The 24,783-nt window shown below is 31.5% G+C and overlaps 3 protein-coding genes across 3 annotated transcripts in view; 2 read left to right on the top strand and 1 right to left on the bottom strand.

Annotated features, from left to right (window-relative positions):
- Positions 1-14,709, top strand: part of LOC132726630 (uncharacterized) — a 30,804-nt gene extending 16,095 nt beyond the window's left edge. The window contains exons 8-18 of the mRNA XM_060711974.1: positions 238-382; positions 2,615-2,822; positions 3,379-3,534; positions 4,308-4,656; positions 5,129-5,432; positions 7,788-7,914; positions 8,512-8,745; positions 9,338-9,547; positions 11,622-11,899; positions 12,728-12,881; positions 14,506-14,709. Of these exons, the coding sequence (XP_060567957.1) occupies positions 238-382; positions 2,615-2,822; positions 3,379-3,534; positions 4,308-4,656; positions 5,129-5,432; positions 7,788-7,914; positions 8,512-8,745; positions 9,338-9,547; positions 11,622-11,899; positions 12,728-12,881; positions 14,506-14,709 (2,369 nt within the window). The remainder of the gene's footprint in view (positions 1-237; positions 383-2,614; positions 2,823-3,378; positions 3,535-4,307; positions 4,657-5,128; positions 5,433-7,787; positions 7,915-8,511; positions 8,746-9,337; positions 9,548-11,621; positions 11,900-12,727; positions 12,882-14,505) is intronic.
- A 1,284-nt stretch (positions 14,710-15,993) lies between these two features.
- Positions 15,994-24,783, top strand: part of LOC132726637 (uncharacterized) — a 34,715-nt gene continuing 25,925 nt past the window's right edge. The window contains exons 1-4 of the mRNA XM_060711982.1: positions 15,994-16,210; positions 17,015-17,159; positions 19,997-20,028; positions 23,946-24,087. Of these exons, the coding sequence (XP_060567965.1) occupies positions 16,127-16,210; positions 17,015-17,159; positions 19,997-20,028; positions 23,946-24,087 (403 nt within the window). The 5' untranslated portion in view covers positions 15,994-16,126. The remainder of the gene's footprint in view (positions 16,211-17,014; positions 17,160-19,996; positions 20,029-23,945; positions 24,088-24,783) is intronic.
- Positions 20,406-23,709, bottom strand: LOC132726639 (uncharacterized). Its single transcript, XM_060711983.1, has one exon. The coding sequence runs from the start codon at positions 23,645-23,647 to the stop codon at positions 21,827-21,829; it is 1,821 nt and encodes a 606-aa protein (XP_060567966.1). The 5' UTR covers positions 23,648-23,709; the 3' UTR covers positions 20,406-21,826.

Here is a 24,783-nt window from a genome sequence, read left to right as displayed (position 1 = left end):
TTTTAAGGATATTACCCTAATAGCTGTCATGCCTAGAAGTAAGTATTATTTACCAGTAGTCTTTGTTTAGAAGGAATAATTTTATCTCTGGCAGGGTTTCTTTTACAGTACTTGGGTTTCATTTAATAATTCTCTTTTTTACGTTAACCCTGTTGTAACTATGTTTTTATGGTTTTATATTCAATAAATTCCAAGTGCTGGTGTGACTTAAAATTCAAAACATCTATACAATTAAAGGTGGAGACCAATCAAAGTGGATACATAATGGAGACTGTAGATATGAAGAGAGATGTGAAACAACAATTAACACAGATCTGAAACAAACTCCATGGAATACCATCTTACAGGGTGGATTTCCCTCGCCTTTCAGACATATGGATACGTATGTAGTATTTTGATAGTGAAAATATATCATGAAATTGACTTGCTTGAAATTGTCTACAATTTTAATTCATTTCTTAGCTTCAAAAGGTAATGCAAAAATGTTTCAAAAACTATGATTTTTATTTAAAACTAGCTTTTGGTTGAATTAAAGAATATTTAAGATGACTTCTGTAGAGTAACTGTTTTTTTTCACAAATGGAAATGAAAGAAATATTTTACTTGATATATCTCTGTACTGTCATAGTTGTTATGCAGCAGTGATTCAGAAATAAATTTTCAATTTGATCGATTAAAATGAATGCTTATTATTCCCTTAGTTTTTTTGGCAATTATTTATAAACAATAGTAAGAGACTTTTTATTTCTGATTGCATCTCAGATAAAAGTGGTCTATATCTGTTCCAACAAGGATATTTTTCACATAGCAATTATTACCTCCCCTGGCATGACTGGCCTCTAACCACTTTGGGTGACAAGAATCCCGACAAGGACTTTGGATTCTTTCATGAAAGGAAGCTATCCAGCTAGTTTATGGAACGTTGTTTGTTCTACTCAAGTGTCCGTTTGTGCCTAAAATAATAAAAACAATCTCACCTGGCAACCATTTAGAGAGTCATTTTCAATATATCATATGCTTATTATACAATTAAAATCTCTTATAATTCTATCATCTTCATGAAAACTGAAAAAAACTCACAAATTGGTGTTTTAATAATATTTTGCTGCAAATGCTTCAAACAATTTGACAATTCACTTCATCAGCTGTTTATATTGATTTTTTTGTCATACTTCGTCAATTAATGCTAATATACTGGTATTACATGTATATAGAATATAAACCCAAAAACAGCTGCCACATTTGACAAGGGAGGTAAATATTTAAACAATCAGGAACTAATGTTAGTATGTAGATTGATTGTCAAAAAAAGTTTCATCTATGCACAACTTCTATTTGAACCCATTGCTTCATATACACGCCTTTTAACCCCTTTTTCCCCCCCCCCCCCTTTTTGTTGTCTCAAATGATGAAAAAATGCCTTATTTAGGCCCCAAACACTTGTTTTTGTTTGAGAAATGTTGTTAAAAAAAGTGACCTCTTTTTCGGCGCGGCCCCCCAGCCAAAAGATACATCAGGGGGTTGCCAGAAGGGGGATGTGCCCCCTTCTGTTTGGGGGGTTGAAGGGGGGCGGAGTCCCCCTGAATCGCCAAGAAAAATTTTGGACTTGTGAGAGGCTGTAAATGACCCCAGATTGATCATAAGGTAACGTGTAACCAACGCTGAAAAGCATTTGACTCTATCTCAATCCATTGAGAAGTTGCAGCACTTTGAAATCAATTTTGATGGAAAAAATCAACTTAACGCAAAATAGTGTTTTTGGCAATTTTGAGATGTCCCCTCGTTGCCATGGTAACAGAAAATTAAAGCCTGAGCATGTTGTTGCAAGGGCCATTACTTCATATAGACGCCTTTTAGCGCCTTTTTCAACCCCCCCCCCCTTTTTGTTGTCTCAAATGCATGAAAAAATGCCTTATTTAGGCCCCAAACACTTGTTTTTGTTTGAGAAATGTTGTTTAAAAAAATGACCTCTTTTTCGGCGCGGCCCCCCAGCCAAAAGATACATCAGGGGGTTGCCAGAAGGGGGTTGTGCCCCCTTCTGTTTGGGGGGGTTTGAAGGGGGGCAGAGTCCCCCTCATCGCCAAGAAAATTTTGGACTTGTGAGAGGCTGTAAATGACCCCAGATTGATCATAAGGTAACGTGTAACCAAGGCTGAAAAGCATTTGACTCTATCTCAATCCATTGAGAAGTTGCAGCACTTTGAAATCAATTTTGATGGAAAAAATCAACACAAAATAGTGATTTTTGGCAATTTTGAGATGTCCCCTCGTTGCCATGGTAACAGAAAATTTAAGCCTGAGCATGTTGTTGCAAGGGCAATGGTCCAGTCAACATTTGTGCCAAGTTTGATTAGTGTTGAAGCAGTTTTTATAGTATTATAGCAATTTGAACTTGTAACGGGAGACTTTTCAATGAAAACAGCCATTTTTCACAAAATGCTCATGAAGTAATGGGTTAAGCAAACTTTCACAGAATCATCACCTTTGGGCGTAAAGTTTAAGTTTTATTTGAGTACTGTAAAATGGAAATCTGGTGTTTTACAATAGTCTTTATTTTAATGCTTCTTAAGACATCTTTCTTGTGTTGTTAATGCAAACTGAATATTTTTAAAAGAATTACTTTTACGATGTCAACAACAAATGGTGGACTCATCAAATACATTGATCGTGAAGCTGCGGCAGAGAACCAGTACAACCTCAATGGAGTTACTGTTACAAATACCCTTGAAATAGGATTTGATTTCTATCCCCCTGTCCATTGTTTTGAGACAAGTCACACCTGCACTCAAGACTCTCTAACTGTGCAAGACTTTAATGAATTTGTAAGTGTTTGTATTTGTTAGTTTATATATAATATGGTGGTGGTGATGGTAGTATAACCTCCGGATCATGGCAGTAAGCCACATTGAATTTATCGTAGCACTGTTCAGCCACCACATTGATCCTGGACAGGCTGTCAAGCAGTTTACCAGTAGTAGTTGCTGTCATTTTCGTTAGAATCTGATAATGTGTGTACATGCCAGAGCCATGACCAATCACAACTAAACTAATCACCCAAATGTCAAAACATTCCAATTGAATGAAAAGAGGCTTTTCATTTTAAAGTTTCTATAGATATTTTTTTCAGTTCGAACATTTTTTGTTGCAAGAATTGAAAATTATAACCTCTACAGAGCTGTGGAATAATGACCTCTTTAAATTGAAACAAATATTTTTATCATCTCAAAGTAAATATCAACAATGAAATTTACCTCTGTAGAACAATAGTTGAAAGTCCTCTCTGCAGCAATCAAAATCGTTGTCTCCCATAGGGAGTTACTCTGTACATGTTGTACTGTATTTTCTTTCTTTTTCTTTTTAATTGCCTATACTTTACAGTCTGAAGTGGATGTTACCTGGGATGGATGGACAGACAATGATGCTGGACTAGACAAGTATGTGGTTACATTGAAATATCTAGCTGTAAAAGATCAGAGCAACCCAATATTGGAGGAGATGAACGTGGTTTCAGAAACAGAACTGAACTTTGACCAAGTAAGCCTGTGAATATTTTTTATTATGTGTAAACCGAATACATGCTTTTAAATTAACCAATATCTTTGTTATCTTCAAACATTATTTGAGGTGTTATTTTACACTTTTGTTAAATGCTTTTGAAAACAGAAGCATTACTTGGTTGTTGTTCATCAAGTCCTACAATATATTCTCAATATAAAAGGTGCAGTGGCCTAGTGGTTCAGGTGTGCTGTCTGCCTCTTGACATAAGGAATGTAGGTTTGAGGTCTACTTTAGTCTCTGCCATGTTATCTCATATGACACCAGAACTACTTAATTCTAGGATGTAAAATCTAAAATGATTATCAGTTATAAGAATTGTTGCAGAAATGTACACGTGTTGATAAATTTGTTTAAAATGACATATACTCCTCTTGATATATTCAGAGATATAGATAACGTTATCTATGTCTCTGATATATTCATCTATTATGGTAAATGGTAAATTTTACTCTTTTAAATTGTGATGGGAAAATGATTACAATTTTTATAAGCATTTTGAGGTCTTTTATTTATTGAAAAATGATAAAACAGAAAACCATCATTTTCAAATACATGTAGTTAAAATTGATACCTTAAACATTGAACTTGACAAAGTTTACTTCACTTATTGTCTGTAACGTATTGTCAAATGTTTTAATGTATTTCACCTGGTGTTATATATTGATATTTATGTTATATTAAAGAAATGTAAAAGAAGATTATAACAAATATTTTGACATTTTATACATTTTTTTACAAATATATTACAGGTATCTACAACTGTAACATTTGCCGATCCAGGGCCATATTCAGTTGAAATCACTGCATTTGACAAGGCTAACAATCACAAGACATCAAGACGAATAGTTTTATATGACGATATTTCTGTTGTGGAAAAGATGGATCCGATACCAATAGTTGTTCAAGCTAATGAGTTCTTCTGGATTAATGTAGATTCTTCATCAGTTGAGGTTAGCTGGGAAGGGAGGTATATAAACGTGCAACATTATACACATGGTTGGTTAAATGAGGTAAAAGATAATCCAGAGGTTAGTCCAGACCTTGATGATACCAGTAGCCGATCGTTACGAGGAGTTGACGTCCTCTACAATATTTTAGGTATAATTGTGGCTACATTTAGTATTCTATATGATTCAATATTTATATATTGTAATTTCAATTATATTATATTTGATTGGATTTTATGTGCAAATTAGCCTATTTCAAGCATCTGATTCACCATTTTAATAAATTTATTTAGCAAAAATATGTTTTTTCTTCTAAAATGTAATAATCTGGTCTATGTTTTTTTTTGTGGTTGTAAAGTTTCATCTACCAAATTTAATATACATAGTTAAATAATATTAACTGAAATATATTATATTGAAATGCTTGATCTCTGCTTGGATCTTAATTATTATCTTGAAATATAAATCTGTGATATCTGAAACAAAATTTTTCATTAATGTTGTTCTTTAAATTACATAAGTATTTGAATCATGAGCTTAATTTTATTTGTCTGAGACTGTTTTATAATTAGTTTAAAATGCAATTGTCAAACATGGGTCATTTGTTTATGTTAATATTTCAGGCATTGTGCATTTTGAAATTGGATATACAATCATATTAGATGAACAGACATCATTTGTCGACTTTGCGCAGGTTCCAAAAGAGTTTTTCGACCTTCAAAAAATCATTTACAATGATATAGACCTAACAGATGGTAAACGTATAACATTTACTATTCGTGGTTATGATACTCTAGATCATTACGCGGAAGATAATGTTACAGTGACTATCGACCTGTCTCCACCTGTCATTCAAAACCTTTGGTTAACGAAAGGCGATTTTGTGAACCTCAGCATACATAATGTACTGGAGTTGAATGATATAACGTAAGTAAATTAAATGCTCAATTTTTTTTATTAAACATTGATCACTGGAAGTTAAGTCGTAGCTGGCATGCAACATCCTGTTAACATTTTTCATTGCAAATTTTTTTGTGAAGATACATCAAAATAAAAAGATTATAAGATTTCTATGTAAGTGGATTAACTAGAAAAATCAAAGAATCTTGAAAGGAAATCAAGCATGTACTTACAGAACAATAACTTTATTTATATAAAGCAAAAATGTTTGTAGTAATGCTTTTTTATCCCCTTACCAAAAGCAAAGGAGATATTAGAAATGGTCTTCCTCTGTGCATTTGTGTGTCCTTGCATCCGTCCCAATTTTGTATGGAGCATAACTTCAAATTACTTGGGCCATTTTCTTCAAACTTCTAATTATTAACTCCAAAAGTACTTAACCCTTTACCTCATATATACGCGAAACAACGCACTTTCGACCCCCCCCCTGAAAAAATGTCCTATTTGGGTCCCAAACACATGTTTTCGTTTGAGAAATGTTGCTAAAAAAAGTGAGCACTTTTTTGGCGCCGTCCCCTATCCAAAAGATACATCAGGGGGTTGCCAGAAGGGGGATGTGCCCCCTTCTGTTTGGGGGTTTTGAAGGGGGGCGGAGTCCCCCTCATCGCCAAGAAAATTTTGGACTTGTGAGAGGCTTAAAATGACCCCAGGTCGATCATAAGGTAACGTGTAACCAACGCTGAAAAGCCTTTGACTCTATCTCAATCCCTTGAGAAGTTGCAGCACTTTGAAATAAATTTTGATGGGAAAAATCGAGGCAAAATAGTGATTTTTGTCAATTTTGAGATGTCCCCTTGTTGCCATGGTAACAGGAAATTTAAGACTGAGCATGTCGTTACAAAGGCAATGGTCCAGTCAACATTTGTGCCAAGTTTGATTAGTATTGAAGCATTTTTCATAGTTTCATAGCAGTTTGAACTTGTAAGAGGAGGCTTTTCAGTGAAAATGGCCATTTTTCACAATATGCTCATGGGGGAAAGGGTTAACTAAAAAAATTATAAATGTTACAAAACAACAATTTTTCACCAAAATTAGGTAAAAGACCACATGTTAACATGGAAAAACTAGATTTTGGGTGATTCCAAAGATTTTCATCATTTTTGTTAACCCTTTACCTCATATATACGCGAAACAACGCACTTTCGACCCCCCCCCCCTTTTTTAGGCCTGGAATAGTGAAAAAATGTCCTATTTGGGTCCAAAACACATGTTTTCGTTTGAGAAATGTTGCTAAAAAAAGTGAGCACTTTTTCGGCGCCGTCCCCCATCTAAAAGATACATCAGGGGGTTGCCAGAAGGGGGATGTGCCCCCTTCTGTTTGGGGGTTTTGAAGGGGGGCGGAGTCCCCCTCATCGCCAAGAAAATTTTGGACTTGTGAGAGGCTTAAAATGACCCCAGGTCGATCATAAGGTAACGTGTAACCAACACTGCAAAGCCTTTGACTCTATCTCAATCCCTTGAGAAGTTGCAGCACTTTGAAATAAATTTTGATGGGAAAAATCGAGGCAAAATAGTGATTTTTGTCAATTTTTAGATGTCCCCTCGTTGCCATGGTAACAGGAAATTTAAGACTGAGCATGTCGTTACAAAGGCAATGGTCCAGTCAACATTTGTGCCAAGTTTGATTAGTATTGAAGCATTTTTCATAGTTTCATAGCAGTTTGAACTTGTAAGAGGAGGCTTTTCAGTGAAAATGGCCATTTTTCACAATATGCTCATGGGGGAAAGGGTTAAGGGATTTTCTTCAAACTTAATACACTGACATAGCACATTAGTAGTATGTGCTTCGTGCAAGAAAAACTACATTGCCTATTTTCCCCATTATCAGATTTACTTGAAAAAAAAAATGCATAACTCCAAAAATACTACAGAGATTTTTTTTTTTCAAATTTAATTCACTGACATAGGAAGTGCATTACACAAAAAAATAACTGAACCTAGCCGATTTTTTTAGGGATTTTCTTCAAACTGCATACACACATTATTACATTTAGTTTTTGCACTGATAATGAACAGTAAAGTGATTTTGCAAACCTTCTTTTCATTGCCTTATCTATTTCCACTTACTTGAAAACTGTACTCAGCATGACCCTAACTATATGGCTTTTTAAGGATTTCCTCACCAAGTAAAATGTACAAGAAAAGAGCCTTCAAATAACTTCGTATCGGCAAGGGGATTAACCATGTTTAAAAACATGGCTTTCTTTTAGAAAGAAAATTGAACACATTTTGATTAGCCTATTTTTACTTTAATTTATGAAAAAAATATGTGATACTGATTGAAGTATAGATGCAAATGATAATTATACAAATATATTACAGGTTTGAGTGGGAGGTTTATGATGAGCATAGTGGACTGTATGAGCTAGAGTGGAGAATCTTTGACAACTTTACAAACACTGATATACAACATGGGCATTCATTTGAAAGTTTGCAAGGAGGAGAATCAGTATGTATTTCAAAATATAAGAAAATGTAATAAGGAATGATTACAAAAATTAAGGTGTTCATTTAATTTTCCTTGGTTTATTGTAACTCTTTGCTGTCTATTCTGTGCTTTGTGTTATTTGATATTAAGGAATGTTGGTTGTTCTATGAGGTGTTAGTTTGTGCACCTGAAAACTGCACAGAGGGGCAACTACGGTCTTCCACCATGAGTAAAGCTGGCAATATGCCATATGGCTTTTACAGTGTTTGTGTGAAGTAAAATCCATGTTCAAGTGGTTAAGGTTGTTTAATTCAATATCACTTGCTTTTTACACTGCTGTTAGTCTGTATTCCAACTTGGCTTCTGTAATGTGCAAGGAAGCTGTCAAGCTAAATTTTGGAAGGAAAGTGTGTTTAAATTTGATGTGGACTTGCAGATGAAAATTGCATATCAGTCTTCCTCAACCATTCTAGCTGGAAAATCAACTTTAATAGTATCAGTAAAAAATTAAACCTAAAAAAAGAAGAAAAAAAGGAGCTGTTTTGCAATATCTATAAGAAAGATATTTTTGAATTATTTTACCCCTAAGATATTTACTGTACTTACCCCATTTTGCAGCAGACGTTACAACAATGTCAGGAGAATTATGTAGATACACCTCGAGGTCATAACTGCTACTGTTCCCCATTTAATGGCTGTTACCATGGAAACTTCCAGATAAATCCACAGGTTACTGATACCGGCACCGACGGTATACATTCTGGCAAGGACATCGGTGTACATGATTACGACTACTTTATAGAAGTCACAGCAATAAATAATGCTAGACTGAAAACAGTGACAACACACAAGGTATATAATTATGTTTATTGTGAAACATTTATGATGTAAAAGTGGTTTCTTTTGGATAATCTTTAGTGATATTTTACATTCTCATCAATGCTGGTAATGGGAACTTTTTCTTGTAACATTGACAGAATATTACTGGGACATTGTTATAAAGTTGTACTTTTAATTATTGTTTTGCCCACTGCTTAAATAAGATACCTGTGACCATTGCTGTATTAAGAGAAGGTTAAAGAAGGAAATAGTAAAATTTTGTTTCAACCCGTCTCTCAACTTATCATTGTTCAAAATACATAAAATTCTAAACTACTGGATGTTCATACATATGACATGTTTCTTTAAGTATGTCACAGGGCAAGAAGAATGTGCAGCCTCAACAGCTCTAAAATAATGGGTAAAGAGAACGATTCCAATTGACTAAGCTATATAACATCCCATTTGTCATGTTCAGAGTCTTGAAAGTCTGTACCAGTGCTGACTGGGCTACTTGTCAGTTCTTACACATTTTCCCCCCAATCAGTGATAGTTGCACATATTTCCTTTGTAAAGTTAGTACAATATTTTTTCTTCCTGCTTTAATCGTAAAAGACCTTTTCAGTTTACTATTGATATTTCGCCGCCACATGAAGGAACCGTTCAAGATGGTATATTAGGACAACCGGAGGTGGATTTCCAGCAATCGTTAGAGTTACACGCACACTGGGATGATTTCTTTGATCGAGAGAGTAGTGTTTGGTTTTATTTGTATGGTTTTGATACAGAATGCCTACTTGCGGAAGATTTTGATGTTCATGAACAAAATGATAAGGTACTTTATGTAATAATATCTGATTGTTATAAGTTAATATTGGAAAAAGATGGACATGATTATATGTTGATTGTATAAACAATATAGTGTATATATCAAACAATATGGTGTATATATCAAACAATATGGTGTATATATCAAACAATATAGTGTATGTATCAAACAATATAGTGTATATATCAAACAATATAGTGTATATATATATCAAACAATATGGTGTATATATCAAACAATATGGTGTATATATATCAAACAATATGGTGTATATATCAAACAATATAGTGTATATATCAAACAAAATAGTGTATATATCGAACAATATAGTGTATATATATCAAACAATATAGTGTATATATCAAACAATATGGTGTATATATCAAACAATATAGTGTATATATATCAAACAATATGGTGTATATATCAAACAATATAGTGTATATATATATATATCAAACAATATGGTGTTTATATCAAACAATATAGTGTATATATCAAACAATAAAGTGTATATATCAAACAATGTAGTGTATATATCAAACAATATAGTGTATATATCAAACAATATGGTGTATATATCAAACAATATGGTGTATATATCAAACAATACTGGTGTATATATATCAACAACTATACTGATATATACGAGGGTTGTCCCAAAAAAATGTTTTCCCGTGAAAAAAAAATTTTATAGCCGGTTCATTTTTAAACGCCAATAGAAAATAGAATTCACACACATATAACCGTTAAGTTATTATTTAAACATAACAACAATCATTTACAAAAAATTTACCCTAGTTACTTAGAAATTTTCAGTATTAACGACATTGGTTTGAGTTGCCGGCGCACGTCAAATTAATTTTACATTTTGTTAGAATAGGCTGAAATTAATTACGTATATTTCAAATATCTGATGATGTGTCTGCACAATGTCACGTTGACTTCCTCTGCTGCTATGTTTAAATCATCTCTGGAAATTTTTTAGTTAAATAACTTAAAAAAAACGAAAAAGATACGAATAAATGAAAATACCTCATGTAAAATAGGAAAGTTAAAAATTTGGCGACGTTCGAAGAATTTGCGGCGCAGTGAACATGTCACTCAGGTTTCATGTACTATTTCGAGATGACACATGTAACGATTTTCAACAAAACTATACCAAATATAACAGTTTAGCAACATATTCTGAGCATTTGTGTACAAAAGGCATGAACGGAACCAGAGTTTTGTGCGCTACAAAAAGCGAAAATAAGGAAAATCACGGATAGAAGGAGGGGACCGATCTTCGTCGCCTATTTCCTTACAGCTAAAAAAAGGAAGTAACGAGGACCGGAAAAGCTTCGCGTATAGCAAAAGTTAATGTATGCCATCCAAACATTCAACAGACATTAACAACCACATGATTTTTAAGTCAGAAATTGACGATTTATGGTACCATTATTGCGTTGAAAGTCATTGAGAGTATTTGAGAAAGGCGCCTTATATAGATTTAACGCCATCTTTGACGTTGGACGTGCGCCGTGATTCAGTTAGTTGCCATGGTGTTCATGGCATATTTTTGTTGTTTGTTGATATTTATCTATGAAAATTTGTGAAAATATTTAAATTATATGGGTTTATAACATATTAAAATATCAAATTCGTACCTGTTTTATTTAGCTTTTAATCAATCTTGTCACAGAATATTGGGACAACCCTCGTATATATCAAACAATATAGTGTATATATATCAAACAATATAGTGTATATATCAAACAAAATAGTGTATATAATAAGTAATGGGAGCATTTTTGTATTACATATGGTTTTAGTAATGAATTAAAAGTTCTATGCAAGTATATCTTAAGACTGTAAATTATTTTTATTATACCTTTTTTTTCCGGATTTGTGTTGATAGTCCCCTGATTCTAGAATTATCATTTATCTTAAAATTTTTATTAGGTTGCAAGCCATTTTTAATTACAGTTACTAGAGTATTAGATAGGTTGTACTAAGGTTAAAGAGAACACCTGTGTGGAAAATCAAGTAAACAACCATTAAACATGCAGCTAAATATTTTAAATCAATTTATTCGCAGATCACAAAAACCTATGAAAAGTCAGCATCATTTACTGCACATAGTACCGGACAGTACTTTATCACTGTAGTTGCAGTAAACCACGCCCTCGGTGTAAGTCAACCGGTCTGCACGGATGGTGTTACTATAGATACTACACCTGCTACAGTATCGGAAGTTGTTGTGAAGGATGCTGTGACTGTAGAGGGTGTAATAAAAGAGGAAACAAGTGGTGAGATATTTGTAGTCAACAGAAATAGGGAGCTGAAGCAAGTCATAGATCCTTCACAGGACTGCATGTAAGTTGTATCATGAACTATTGATATTGTGTATTAATGATTAAATGACAGGGAATTTTGTTTTAAATATGCATTTGTACAAGTTTTAAGGCTTTCAGGCATTTGCCTAAAGTTCTTTTTTCCTACCTTTGAAAGCTCCTTTTTTCTATATAAAACTAATTGGAATGATACTACATTCAGGATTTTCAAGTTTTCTGTTATGTTTTAACTTGCACTCATGTATATGTCACTAACAATTATTCTTTCAAGAGCCTGTGCCTTGTTTAACTCTTGCATCATTTATTGCCCCTCATTGTTGTACTGACTATGTGTTAGAAAAGGTGAAGTTTATAAATTTTGTGATTTTATAAAATGCTGCACATATTATTCTCATACATTATTCATAATTCATATAATTTTTTTTAGAGATTTTAAGATTTTTTTCTTATTGATGACTATCTGAAGTATTAGTATGAAGTATTCAAAGTTACATTCAAACACTAAAGTTTGAAATTATGTTTTGGAAATATTAATGTATGTATTGTTTATGTAAATGCTAAGTAGCTGTATGCCAGTTTTGGCTTTTAAGTCCTGTACATATTGTAATATTTGATTATTTGTTGTTATAAGAAAAAGCTATAAATGAAAACAAAGATGTTATGTGTTTAAAGTCTGTAGAAAAATGTCAATTATAGACAAATGTTTGGCAAGTTACTGAACACAATTTCCAAGAGATCAGTCAGAAGAAATAGCCTTTTAAATCCTGTGTTTGATTTTGAAAGTCATAATATTTCTTGACAGAACATTTTTGGCTTGAATTTTACAAAAGAAATATCTTTTTTCTTTTAGAGACAAAGCTTTTTCTGTGTCAACAGAGAAAATACTTTTGATGCCACATAAGAGAAATATTAATGGGATGGAAAGAACGATTAGCTTGCAGGACTGTTCTATGTACCCGGACTTGAACAACAACTTGCTGTCTTTTATTACATCATCATCACATGTATGATTTACTTTTACTTATTTTGTGAAATATTCTATTATTATCCCAATGGTGAATGATTGCTTTGAAAAACCATTATGCATTTTAATGAACTAAAACTTGTATTTAAATGCTGTACAGAAATGATATATAATTATATGTGGAAAACTTGACATTTAAAATAGTCGTATAATAGTTTTGGATTAAGATGGAGGATGGGGAGATGGGGGGATTTAGGAAACATACTGTACTTTATTGGAAGTTAAATCACTGATAGTAATTTTTTGATACAATGTCTAAGGGTGTTAATATTTTCAAGATATCAATATACATGTATGTGATCAACTGTTTTATCTGTGCGGCTTTTGCGACTCTGTAAAAATGGTATTGCAAGGCCAAGCATATATATTGACGTGACATCATTTACACTATACAAACTAAGTTTAAAGACGCGCTAAATGTTAGCGCTTCACTATAGGCGTTTCTATGAAAAATGATTTTTTTGCACTTTGAGCAGTCTTTATTTTGGATATGAGATAAATACAATATTATATTCGTATAGGTTAATTATTTTTAATTTATTGAAAATTGTTGAATAAAAAGATATTTTTGCTTGCCCAAGGGAAAGGGGGGTTTAAAAATAATATAATTTTTTTTAACTTGTTTTAATAAAAGTCAGTATTGAACTTGCCACTCATCCATATCCCCTTATTCATTTAAATTTACAAAAATGTTGTAAAATTGATCAAAAACATTTTTTATTTTTAACCTTTTTTTCAACAATTTTTTTATTTTTTACCCTAGCTGGGTTTTTTATGGGGAAAGTTCCCGGGTTTGGTTTTTGCTGGAAAAAAAATTGGGTATGGAGGGTTGGAATTTTCTTCAGAAGAGTCAAATATTTCCTTTTTTTGGGTTTTGGCAAATTTTAGACGGGCCCCATGGTTATCAAAAATAAGATTAAATTATCAAACCCAGAATTTTTTTTCAATGGAGAACGATTTTTTTTTAAAAGGTCCCCTTTAAAAATTTCAAAAAAAATCTTTCTGTCTCTGATTTTAAAGGTTTTCATTTTTTATTTTTTCTCCCTAGATAATTTGTTTAATTTTAATTTTAAAAAACTTTTTTAAAAATTTTTAAATTTTTGACTTTTTCCCAAGAATAAAGGGAAAAAGCTATTGTACTTATTTCAACATCAGTGAAACTTTGGGGGTTGGGTTTTTGGCATGCTCTTGGTACCCCCAAAGCTACTAAAGGGGATTGGTTAAACTTAAACACATTTTGAAATGGTCATTCCCATGCCCATAAAATTTAGCAGTTTTTTAAATAAAAATTTCCCCTTTTTTTATAAAGGTCTTAACTTAGTGAACATTTAATTCTGTTTACTTATGTATAATACAATTCATGTGCCTTACATTTAAAAGAGACAATTTTTGCTCTAAAACTCTCTTTGTTTCTTCAGATATGGCCATGAGAGCCTGTAAAGTATGTGATTGTACAGATTTTGATTTTTTAGAATAGAATGTCTTTCAGTTATAGATTTATATTCCTTGAAATAATAGTTCCTTTCGTAACCTTTCATATGAACAACTTCTTTATCTTAATATTTTTATGAAGATTTGATTTGTTTTCCTTGTATTTTGTATAGAACATAGGGCCATTTTTGTTGGATGGATCAAAACCAGAGTTTCAAGGCAGAATAAGTTTATCTGTTGAAAGTGAGGGAAGTCAGTCCTATATAATAGCAAGTTGGGAGGAAGATGCTTTTATAGACCATGGTGACCCACATCCTTTGAAATATGAAATTGCAATAGGTATATTTAAACTATATGTTAAGAAAAAAGCTTATTAAAGATTTCTGAAAACAGAAGTAAACATTTTAATAACTTCTGATTAAATAGTTTTTATGATTTAAAAAGAGCTTACGGGGTTTTAATTTTAAAGTAAAACATGTTCGAAATAAATTTTTTAATTTGTTCTTTTTCTCTGTACGGGTATACTTTTTATTAACAAATTAAAAAATAATTCAATTTTTTTTATTTTTGGGTTTTTTATACAAAAAAGATTGTTAAAAAAATTTATACAATTCATAGGTTTTTCATGATAAAATTTATAAATTCATAGGTTTGGTCATGAAAAATTTATAATTCATAAATGTGTCATATAAGGAATTTTTTATAAAAAAGATAGATATATAAATATTCAAAAATCATGGAAAATTAAAAACATATTTAGTTAACACAAAACTTGTAGTGGGGGAGGGTTTTTTTTACAATTATTTTTTTTTTCAAATAGTTTTCAAAAAAATAGAAAATTTTGCAAACTTGTTACTTTTTTTTATTGAGGGTAATTTAATGATAAAAAATTTATCAAAAAATTTTGAACAAAAAATGTTTCTTTTTTAGTTTTTAATAAGTTGAAAAAAAATTAGTTGTTGGGCATAACTTATAATTATCAAGGGAATTTTTTTAAACTAATAATTGTTTTAGATTAATTTAAAAAACTAAAAATTTTTTTTTTTTTTTTAATAATTTGAAAGATTTTCCCTTTTCCAAATTTTATAATTTTTTAAATTTTTAAGATTTTTGTTGCCAAAAAATTTTTTGGGGGGGGTTTTCCCCAAAACAAAAAGGTAAAAAAATTTAAAACCCAAAAAAACCCAAAAAGGGGAAAAAAAAATTGGGTTTTTTTTTGGGTGGGGCAAAAAAAAATTTGGGGAGGGAGGGCGGGAATTTTTTAGTATTTTTAAAATTTTCCCTTGAATAAAATTTTGTTTTTTTCCCCCTTTTCTGAATAAAATTTTTACCTCTTAACCCTTTACAAATTTTTTTTTAATTGTTTGATTTTTAATGACATTTTTTGGGTTTTTATAACAATTTATTAAGAAAATGATAAGTAAAGTGAAGGAAATGCATTTTCTAGTCATGTGAAACAGTTGTAGTGGCCAAGTGTAATCCCTGACCAAAGGACAATTTTTTTCTGTCTAACAAGCCTCTTTTCAAGAAAAGTTTGGATATGTACAATTTAAAGTAAAATTAACCACTGTTCGTACATTTAAATAAATACATGTAACATATAAGTTTGATTTAGATATTCTGTCATAACACAATTAATGACATGTATAAAATATTACTTTTCTGTTACATTAGCTGGTGGACATTGATGATATTGACTACCAAGTAGAGACAACCAGGCTGTCTACAAGATGGTTTGGATTTGAACACCCTTATGAAGAAATACAGTTTCATGTTTGTATTGTAAAACTGTCTATGCCAGATGAAAGAGTGATATGTGAGGTTGCGGACAATGTGAAAACACACACATTTAATGGATTGTCTCTAGAAATATATCAGGTATAAACTAACTTTTTTATAGTTTTTAATGTATGAAAGGTCAAAGTTGTCACATGGTTCTATTAAAGTCAACTACACTTGTGATTATAATTCTACTACTGATGGCGGTGCAAATAGAAATGATTGTTTGCTGAAGATATTTGCTAAAAAAAAAATTGATATTGATATTTTTATACATTGAATTTTAAATTTAAACTGAGGCATATTTTCTATAAAATGGTAAATAAACAAAAAAATTTGAATTCTGTTATCTTTTTCTGAATTTGGGCACATCCTTTAAAAAAATTATGTTTTTAAATAAAAAGATTGGACAGTTATTTTTGCATGTATAAGCCATTGATTGCAAGTTGTTTTATGCCCTTATTATATAAAAAAGGCATCGACTTTGATATTTTCAAATTGGGCTTTTCAAAGTTATAGTTTCTATGTATTTACATTGTATGTTCATGTACATGCTTTTAACAGTTGGTATAGATTGATTCACTGTGGGTTCAAATTTCATCAGGAACATTTGATTCTTTTATGATAGGATTTAGCTAGCTATTCATTTAGCTCATGGAACATTGGTGGTTCTACTTGGGTGCCCACACATGTCTGAAATGTGTTTCTTCACCATGTAAAACTGGAAAGTTGTCGGTATGACTTAAAACCCAATCAAAAAAAAGAATTTAAAAAAGCAAAATTAAAAAAAAACGGATTAAAAAAATTCAAAAACAAAAGAGGTACAGTGTGAATAATTTAACTCTGTCTAAAGAAACATATTTTGATTGATGGGCATTCATATTCAGTGTACATGTATTTCAGACATATAGCGTGATAGTCACTGCTGTAACCAGCGGAGGAAATGTCTCAGCATTGTCAAATGGTGTTACAATAGTAGTTGATGATGATACATTGGATGGAGTTTCAATACATGATGGTCTCCCTTGTGATGTCAACTATGCTGATGGTATTAACAATTGTCATTCATTCAACACTCATCTGTACAAAAGCTATGAAAATTCATTTGTAAAAATCTAAATATATAACTTTTATTACATACCTGTTCAGCTTTTACAACTCTGTTAAAATGGTTTTGCATGGCCGTGCATGTATGTTTTGCATGGCCGTGCATATACATGTATTTAAACTTGATGTCATTTGTGTCCAACAAACATAGCATAATGAGGCATATTAAATAATAACATAAACAGTGAATCTAACATATCTTTTAAATATATTTATTGATCTTTAAACACATATAAATTGCTAATGAGTAAAGAACTTACTAAACATTTTTTTATGCCCGCAGGCATATAGTAATTGAACCGTCGGTCCGTCTGTGCGTCCGTCCGTCTGTCCGTATGAGGTTAACCTAGAATGGCAAGTTGGATTTTTCTTAAGTTCTACCTGTACCAATAGCTTCATAATTTACACACTTACTAATCCATACAAAGTATATGATCTGGGCAAGTTACATAACTATGGCTTTCATTTGCACCAAATTATGGCCCTTTTCAGCACTTAGAAAATGAATAATGGTTAACCTAAACTGGCAAGTTGGAAATATCTTATGTTCTATCTGAACTAATGGCTTAATAATTTTCACACTTACTTATCAATACAATGTACATGATATTGCCAAGTTATATAAATGTGCCATCCATTTTCCCAGTAATTTCACTTTTTATAACTTTGAAAATAGGGCCTTGTATGGTTAACCTATTCTGCCAAGTTGGATTTATCAAAATATTTCACCTAATTACTTAATTTATTTAATGATATCTTTCATATTTGGTAGGTGGATACCTTTTACAATCCTCTAACTTTTTGTGGCGTTAGGCATCTCTAGGTCAAGGTCACTTGTGTAAAAAAAATAATTCTAAACATTTCTGATCATACAGCCTTTATGTTTAAGTTTATGTCTTTCATGTTTATAAAAGTCAAACCAAAGGAGGTCCTCTTCCTTTTCCTTTAGTAAGGGGTTATTTGGGTCAAGGTCACGAATGTCAAAAATAGATTTTTTTACACTTTTACAGGTGTATTAACCTTATTCTATCGACAGATGTATTGTATATTTTGTAGGAACATAAAATTGAAGTATTCTCATTTGGATGGAGGTAGGGGTCTGTTGGGTCAAGGTCACAAGTGCTAAAAATAGATTTTTACACTTTTGCTCATACAGCCTTTATTTATTGACAGATTTGTATTATAATTGGTAGGAAGATAACTTACATGGTATTCTTCCTTTGGATGGAGTTAGGGGTCAGTTTGGTCAAGGGCAACAGTGCTAAAAATAGATTTTTACACTTTTGACCATACAGCCTTTATATATTGACAGATTTATTTCATATTTGGTAGGAAAATAAGTTGCATGATATTCTTCCTTTGGATGGAGGTAGGGGTCAGTTGGGTCAAGGTCACCAGTGCTAAAAATAGATTTTTTACACTTTTGCTCATACAGCCTTTATTTTAAATATTGTTACTGACAAACATGTGTTTAACAAACACGTTCTTGTTCTAAAAATATATTTGATTATGTGACAAAAGAGCCGTCACAACTACACCTTTGTAATCAATGGAGATATATTTGTAACCAGTGACAAAGGGTGTTGGATAGCCAAAATGCAGCTCATTAACAAATACACTGAAACCTGACCCACATTGTTTGTGTTTTACAATGCTTTTCTTTATTCAATTTATTGTCATTCTTGTTTATAGATATATATCAGTTACGCGCGTGTATTTGTATATACAGTGCAACCTCCCTACACTAGCCAGCAGCCAATCAGTCTAAAATTGGCTGTTGTATGAGGTTGCTATTGAAATGTGTAGGGTTGTAAACACATAACAAATTGAGAATACAGGACCCTTAATATCATCTTTATATAGATCATATTCATTACTTAAAGATTGTTGATACTGATAGACGAACATAGTTTGATCATAAAAACCTTCATTACTTTTATATTCATAGGGGCTGGCTTGAAATTTCCTGTTCAGTATCCATTTTGTATTTGTAGATAACTTAGGACATTAAGTCCTTCAGTTTGATAATGCTACCGGAACCAACCTTATGTTACCTGGGAGGAAATCAAAATGTATTAAATTCATAATTGTTTAATTTAGCAAACACAAAACATATACAGGACTACAATGTTTACTCTGTGCATTCATCTTTCATTTAACATTAATTCAACAATATAACATGTTTCCATGTCAGAAGGTTTATATTCTTCACAGACAGAAGGAAGATTAGCTTTCCATGTATGATGTACATATATTGGTTAAATCATATAGATAAAGTAGGCAAGATCACATACAATAAAAATAGCACAACCAGCCAACAATTTTTCCAGCTGTTTGAGGGGTATTTTTTTATTTGAAAGGGAAAATAAGTGGCTGTTGGCCGGAGTTGAGAGGTGGCCATTGATAAGAGCTAAATTATTATAGTAATTACTATCCAGGAGAGGGGGGAAATTGAAACTGGCTGTTGTAACGAGGTGGTTGTTTGTTGAGAGGTGACTGTTGGGGGAGGTTACACTGAATGTCACTTTTCTTCTTTTGTTTTACTTGTAGGAACACAATTCTCTTTTTCTTCATATTCTTTAATGCTTGTCTAATGAATTTATTATTTGTAATTTTCAGAAATGGCATTAATAACAACATCACATGAAATATAATTAGGGATGATACATGTATATTAAACATAAAACATTTTATGAGCTTTGTTAAAAAAATGTCATTAACAGAGTTTGTATGTTACATTTTATACATTACAACTTATATACCATTTGTATATTTCAGACTTTAGTACAGAGATGTCACATCATTCTGAGGTAACTATTATATATATATATGTTGTTGTTATTATTGATTTTGTTAGCATAATTGGTAAAAGTATCCATAGTCATTTCATATGAAGCTCATAGGCTTGCTTCTGTTTCCATTCTTATTCTCTTTTAATTTAAAAAAAAAAACTTTTTGCAAAAGTTATATTGATACAATTACTACTTTATACAGTTATTATTCTCAAATACAAAGTTACTATTTAAAAAATAACTGAATTGTCTATACTGGGATCACATATGTATTGTATTATGTATGAATGTATGAGTATGAACCTAGGTCATCTTGTGTTGAAATAAAAGTCACCTGGCCAAATGAAGGAAAAATCTTGTTTAAAGATGATACTTTCTGTCGGAACATAATTTTCAGAATGTTTTTCTAAATGACACCTTGGACAAGCTCACATTGAATTGTTTATCTGCTTAAGAAATAGGACTTAAAAGGAAAAAAAATAGTTTTTAACTATAAAGGTCACAGTCTTTGATGTCCTTCAGACTTTGTCAGTGTTCCTTTTAAATCTGAATAATATTTTGGACAATTTTAGGTCTGGGGTTGAGAACTAGGTCACGATATTAAAGAAAAACTTTTGTTAAGAGTCTTGAGGCCATATAATTGATTGGATTATCTTTATATTCTGTCTAAATGAATATCTCAAATAAATTCAAACGCATTTAGTCAAAGGTTATCTAAATTTAAAAGCTATGTCACTAGGTCAAAACTAAAGCAACTATTAACAATCTACATTCCAAATTTTTGACTGGCTTATCATTTTACTTTATCTAATTCTTTTACTTAATAATATCTTAAACAGGGATCAAAATTGGCATTCTCTGGTCAAAAACTAGGTCATCAAGTCAAATCAAAGAAAAACCATGTTCACACACTGAAAACTATAATTTTAATAGTGCCTAATAAAATTTGTCAGAATTTTTCTAAATAATATCATGGACAAAAAAAACTGCTGTCAAAAATTTGAGCCACTAGTGCAGAGTGTTGATATGAAAATTTAGAAAACCAAGCATTTCCTTGGAGATTTTAACATTTTACAAAGGAAAATATAATGTTTTTAAATAAAAACTTGTTTCAATTTCAGAATTTCAAGGATTGTTGATTTGCCTGTTTATAAAATCGTGGTACTATTTTTTTTTGTCTGCTTGATAAATGCTTCTACAATTGGGTAGTCACACCTCCCCAAAAGCTATTGACGTGATAAATGTAGAGTTTTAAAGTTATATAATAATGTCATATAGAATTAAAAACAATGTTTTTTCCTCAAATACAAAGGCAGTATGAAATCAGCAATTACAATAAAAATAGCATTTTCTTTTTAGTTCTTAAAAATAACATTAAATCCTTTAAGTCAATGTTTAAAGTTCAAAATGAATATTTGTTGAAAACAACAGAAATCTGTAGGTAATATTTTTTTCTGGTTTTGACACCAATTTTGACACATGCTTTTGGTCATATCTTGGCAGTTGATGCACCTTTTTGGCTTCTCTGGAATAACTAAAAAGTAATTTATTTATCAGTTTCTCCACAGATGAGGGACTACTAATCCAACATAATTTCTGAGTCAGCGGTGACACACAAAAGACCATTGGACTCAATATCCAAGATCATTTGTTAAGGAATAATAACTCCTTGCCTGAGGATAGAACTAATTCAGTTTTTATTCAGTTTTATTTTAAAGGAAGAAGGAAGTGAAAAGTAAAGATTTTATTTGGAAATATTTTTGACTTTATCTTGTTTTTGCACATGCTTTTTATGTTTGAAACAATATGTATTGTTTTATTTCATTGATAAATCATACACTTTTATGTCATTTTCAATCTGACCCAAATACAATCTGTTTTTGTATTGGCAGTACGCCACACACAATGGATGAATAACTCTCTGTTCTTTATCCAGCAGAATTTTCACCTTGGTCAGGTCAGATGACAGTTGATGTATATTGCCTGACTGAAGTCCACATACAAACACTGCTCCAGACCTGTCTACAGTCAGTTGACATGGCCATTTCAACTGGTCATCCTTGTAAATGGCCTTGACATTTTTGTCAAAGGTTAACCCTAAAACACAACTCTTCCTATAGTCAGATACATATATGACTGTGTTGTCTTCACTGATTGTTAAGAAATATGGTTTACCAAACAGAGGATTCCCATGGTGATCTTCATCATATGTTTTCAGTACTTTACCAAACATGTCAAGTATCTTCACTGTTGCTGGTCTGGTTTTGTAAGATACTATAAGCTTGCTGTTACTGTAGGCAACACCTAAACAATCTACTCCTACTGCTACATCTTCAGTGTTGGTCACTGTCATAGACTTAGAGAATGTTATCAGTCTGATTATTCCAAGTTGAGGATGTGTTACAGCAACTTTTTTATTGTCAACTTTTGCAACTGCCCAAGGATATTGGGGCAGGTCTATTCTATCATATGGTGAATTTCTGACTGACAAATCCTTGAATATAATAAGCTTTTCAGATCCATAGTTAGTGATAAGGAGACAGTTTTCTGACAATAAACAGAAAGATGAAAACAAGCTACAATTAAATTTAATGTCTGTCTTATTACCTATATAAGTTGCTGTCCTTTCTACTTCAGACTTGTGTATTTCTTGCAAAGTGAAAAACTTTTTACAGTCTTGAATTGTGGTTATATTTTGATCTGACAGTTTGCATTCTACTTTGTAATGATGAATTGAATTGTTTTTCCATTGTTTATCTGCCTCTGGTTTCAATTGTTCAATGATTTCTTGCCCCTCTTTCATAACAGCAAACATTTCGCACCTTTGATCAGTGTTTTTGTGATAAACAAGCTTTTTTGATATTTTATGTAGATTTGTTTTCATTTTTGAGATTTCAGCTGTAATATCACGCAAAACTTTCTCGTCATCATCTTTATTGATTTCTTTCTTTATATCAGTTTCCTCATTATCTAATAACTCTTCTAATCTTGTTTTATTCTCTTGTAATTTTTCAATTTTCTCTTGTCTCAGTGTTTGTATGGTCTCTTCCATTATCTTATCAAAATCTTGAATTCTTTCTTTTTTATCTTTTTCAATTGTTGACAATATTTCTTCCTTCTTTTTCATGACTGTGTCTAATATCTTTGTTTCTTGTGAAGCAATATTATCCTTATTTTTATTCACATGCTTTTGTGTATTTTCCAAATCTTTCATTAACATTTCAAGATTTTCAGTGAGTTCTTTGATTTCTTGGCTGTGTTCAATCCCTTGAACAAGAGTTGGCAAATAGCTGACCATACCACAGTTTCCATGGTCTTGAGTCTTGCATTCAGTACAGGCAAATTTCTTACAAACTTTACAATAAAACTTGACCAGTTCATCTTGATGAACAGAACATTCCTCTAGACAGAAATCCTTTGGCATGTTATCCTTATCCTTGATTGTATGAGAGACGTTGTATCTTCTATGAAACTTGAGGCATGTCCCACACAAGTACTCAAAACACTCTTCACAAAATCCCTCAGCAGGAACATATTGCTTGTCATGTTTATTACAATGTTCACAAAACATTTCTTGAACTTCATCTGAATCTTTTGAACGTGAAGCACTGAAGTTACTCCCAAGAGAAAATGCCATGATTCTTTAATCAAGGTATTTTAAGAAAAAGAAAATAATAATGTTTATTTTCCTTGTTAGGTTTAAAATACCAGTTTATTAACTAGGAAGTTGGATATCAGGTTTTTAACATCACATGACAAATTTTTTTTTTGCATTACCGTATAATATATTACGTGTAGTATATTTTGTTACCTTTATAAAAGGAGGGAGGTCAATGAGAAGTCATTTGTGTGTTGCTGTCTGAATAAAGGATCATATTCAATAGCAGACGGGCAATGTGTACTGTTAAACTAAATTATTTATCTTTTTGTATTAGGACAAAAGAGTTAAGTGTACAGAAGACTTAGAATTTCAGTCATCAACCAACCGTTTACAAGCTTACTGGTCTATTCAAAGTGACAAAGCTCACATAATCTCAGATGTTTACTGGGCTATTGAAGAAAGAGCACCTGTTGCTGGTAATTGTCCTTATCATTTTATTGTTAACTCCCTTTGTAATAAAAAGCACAGTCTTTTGCATCAGATGAAATGTTTCTTCTTGTGAAAAGAAATAGATGAAAGTTCTTATCATGTCAGTGCATAGTTCATTTTGTAGTTGACAAAACTGTTGAAAATTCCCAATTCAACTCTAAAATTAACATAGAAAATATAAAGATTTATTTCTTCACATACAAATGTATGTTTATTAATATCATTTTTAAAAGGATTGTTTCAAAAGATTGTTAAATTTTTTCCAAATTTAAATGGTCTGAGTTCTTGCGAAAAGAGTAAAGAAATTATTAATGCATATGTGTGAACTTTTTTCAATGATCAAGTGGGAGATTTTTCTTCAAAAAGAGGGAGATTTTAGAATTTGCAATAAACAAAGAAGGAAGTTCTGACGATTTCTTTAATTTGTGAAAATACCCCTTATTTTAAGAAAAATCTTTGAAAATATGGCTGAAAAAATTGGGAGTCTCCCACCTAAAGTGGGAGAGTTCACATGTATGTTAATGCTAGATTTAGTAACTTGTTGTTTCCATTTAACTTTTTGTTTTCTTTTGTTTGTGAAATTGACAATTTTTGTTAGAAATATTTTTTGGATAATGATTTTGACAGTGTACAAGAAATGAAGATAAAGGAGTAAAGATTAATGAATTTTATACAATACTATT

This window comes from Ruditapes philippinarum, unplaced genomic scaffold, assembly GCF_026571515.1.
Source record: "Ruditapes philippinarum isolate M1 unplaced genomic scaffold, ASM2657151v2 ctg1393_1_1_1_1, whole genome shotgun sequence".
Taxonomy (NCBI): Eukaryota; Metazoa; Mollusca; class Bivalvia; order Venerida; family Veneridae; genus Ruditapes; species Ruditapes philippinarum.
Note: the sequence above shows the minus strand (reverse complement) of the source record. Positions and strands in the feature narration are given on the sequence as shown.

Coding starts and splice junctions, on each gene's coding strand:
- LOC132726639 (XM_060711983.1), bottom strand. CDS start 23,647: ATGGCATTTTCTCTTGGGAGTAACTTCAGTGCTTCACGTTCAAAAGAT.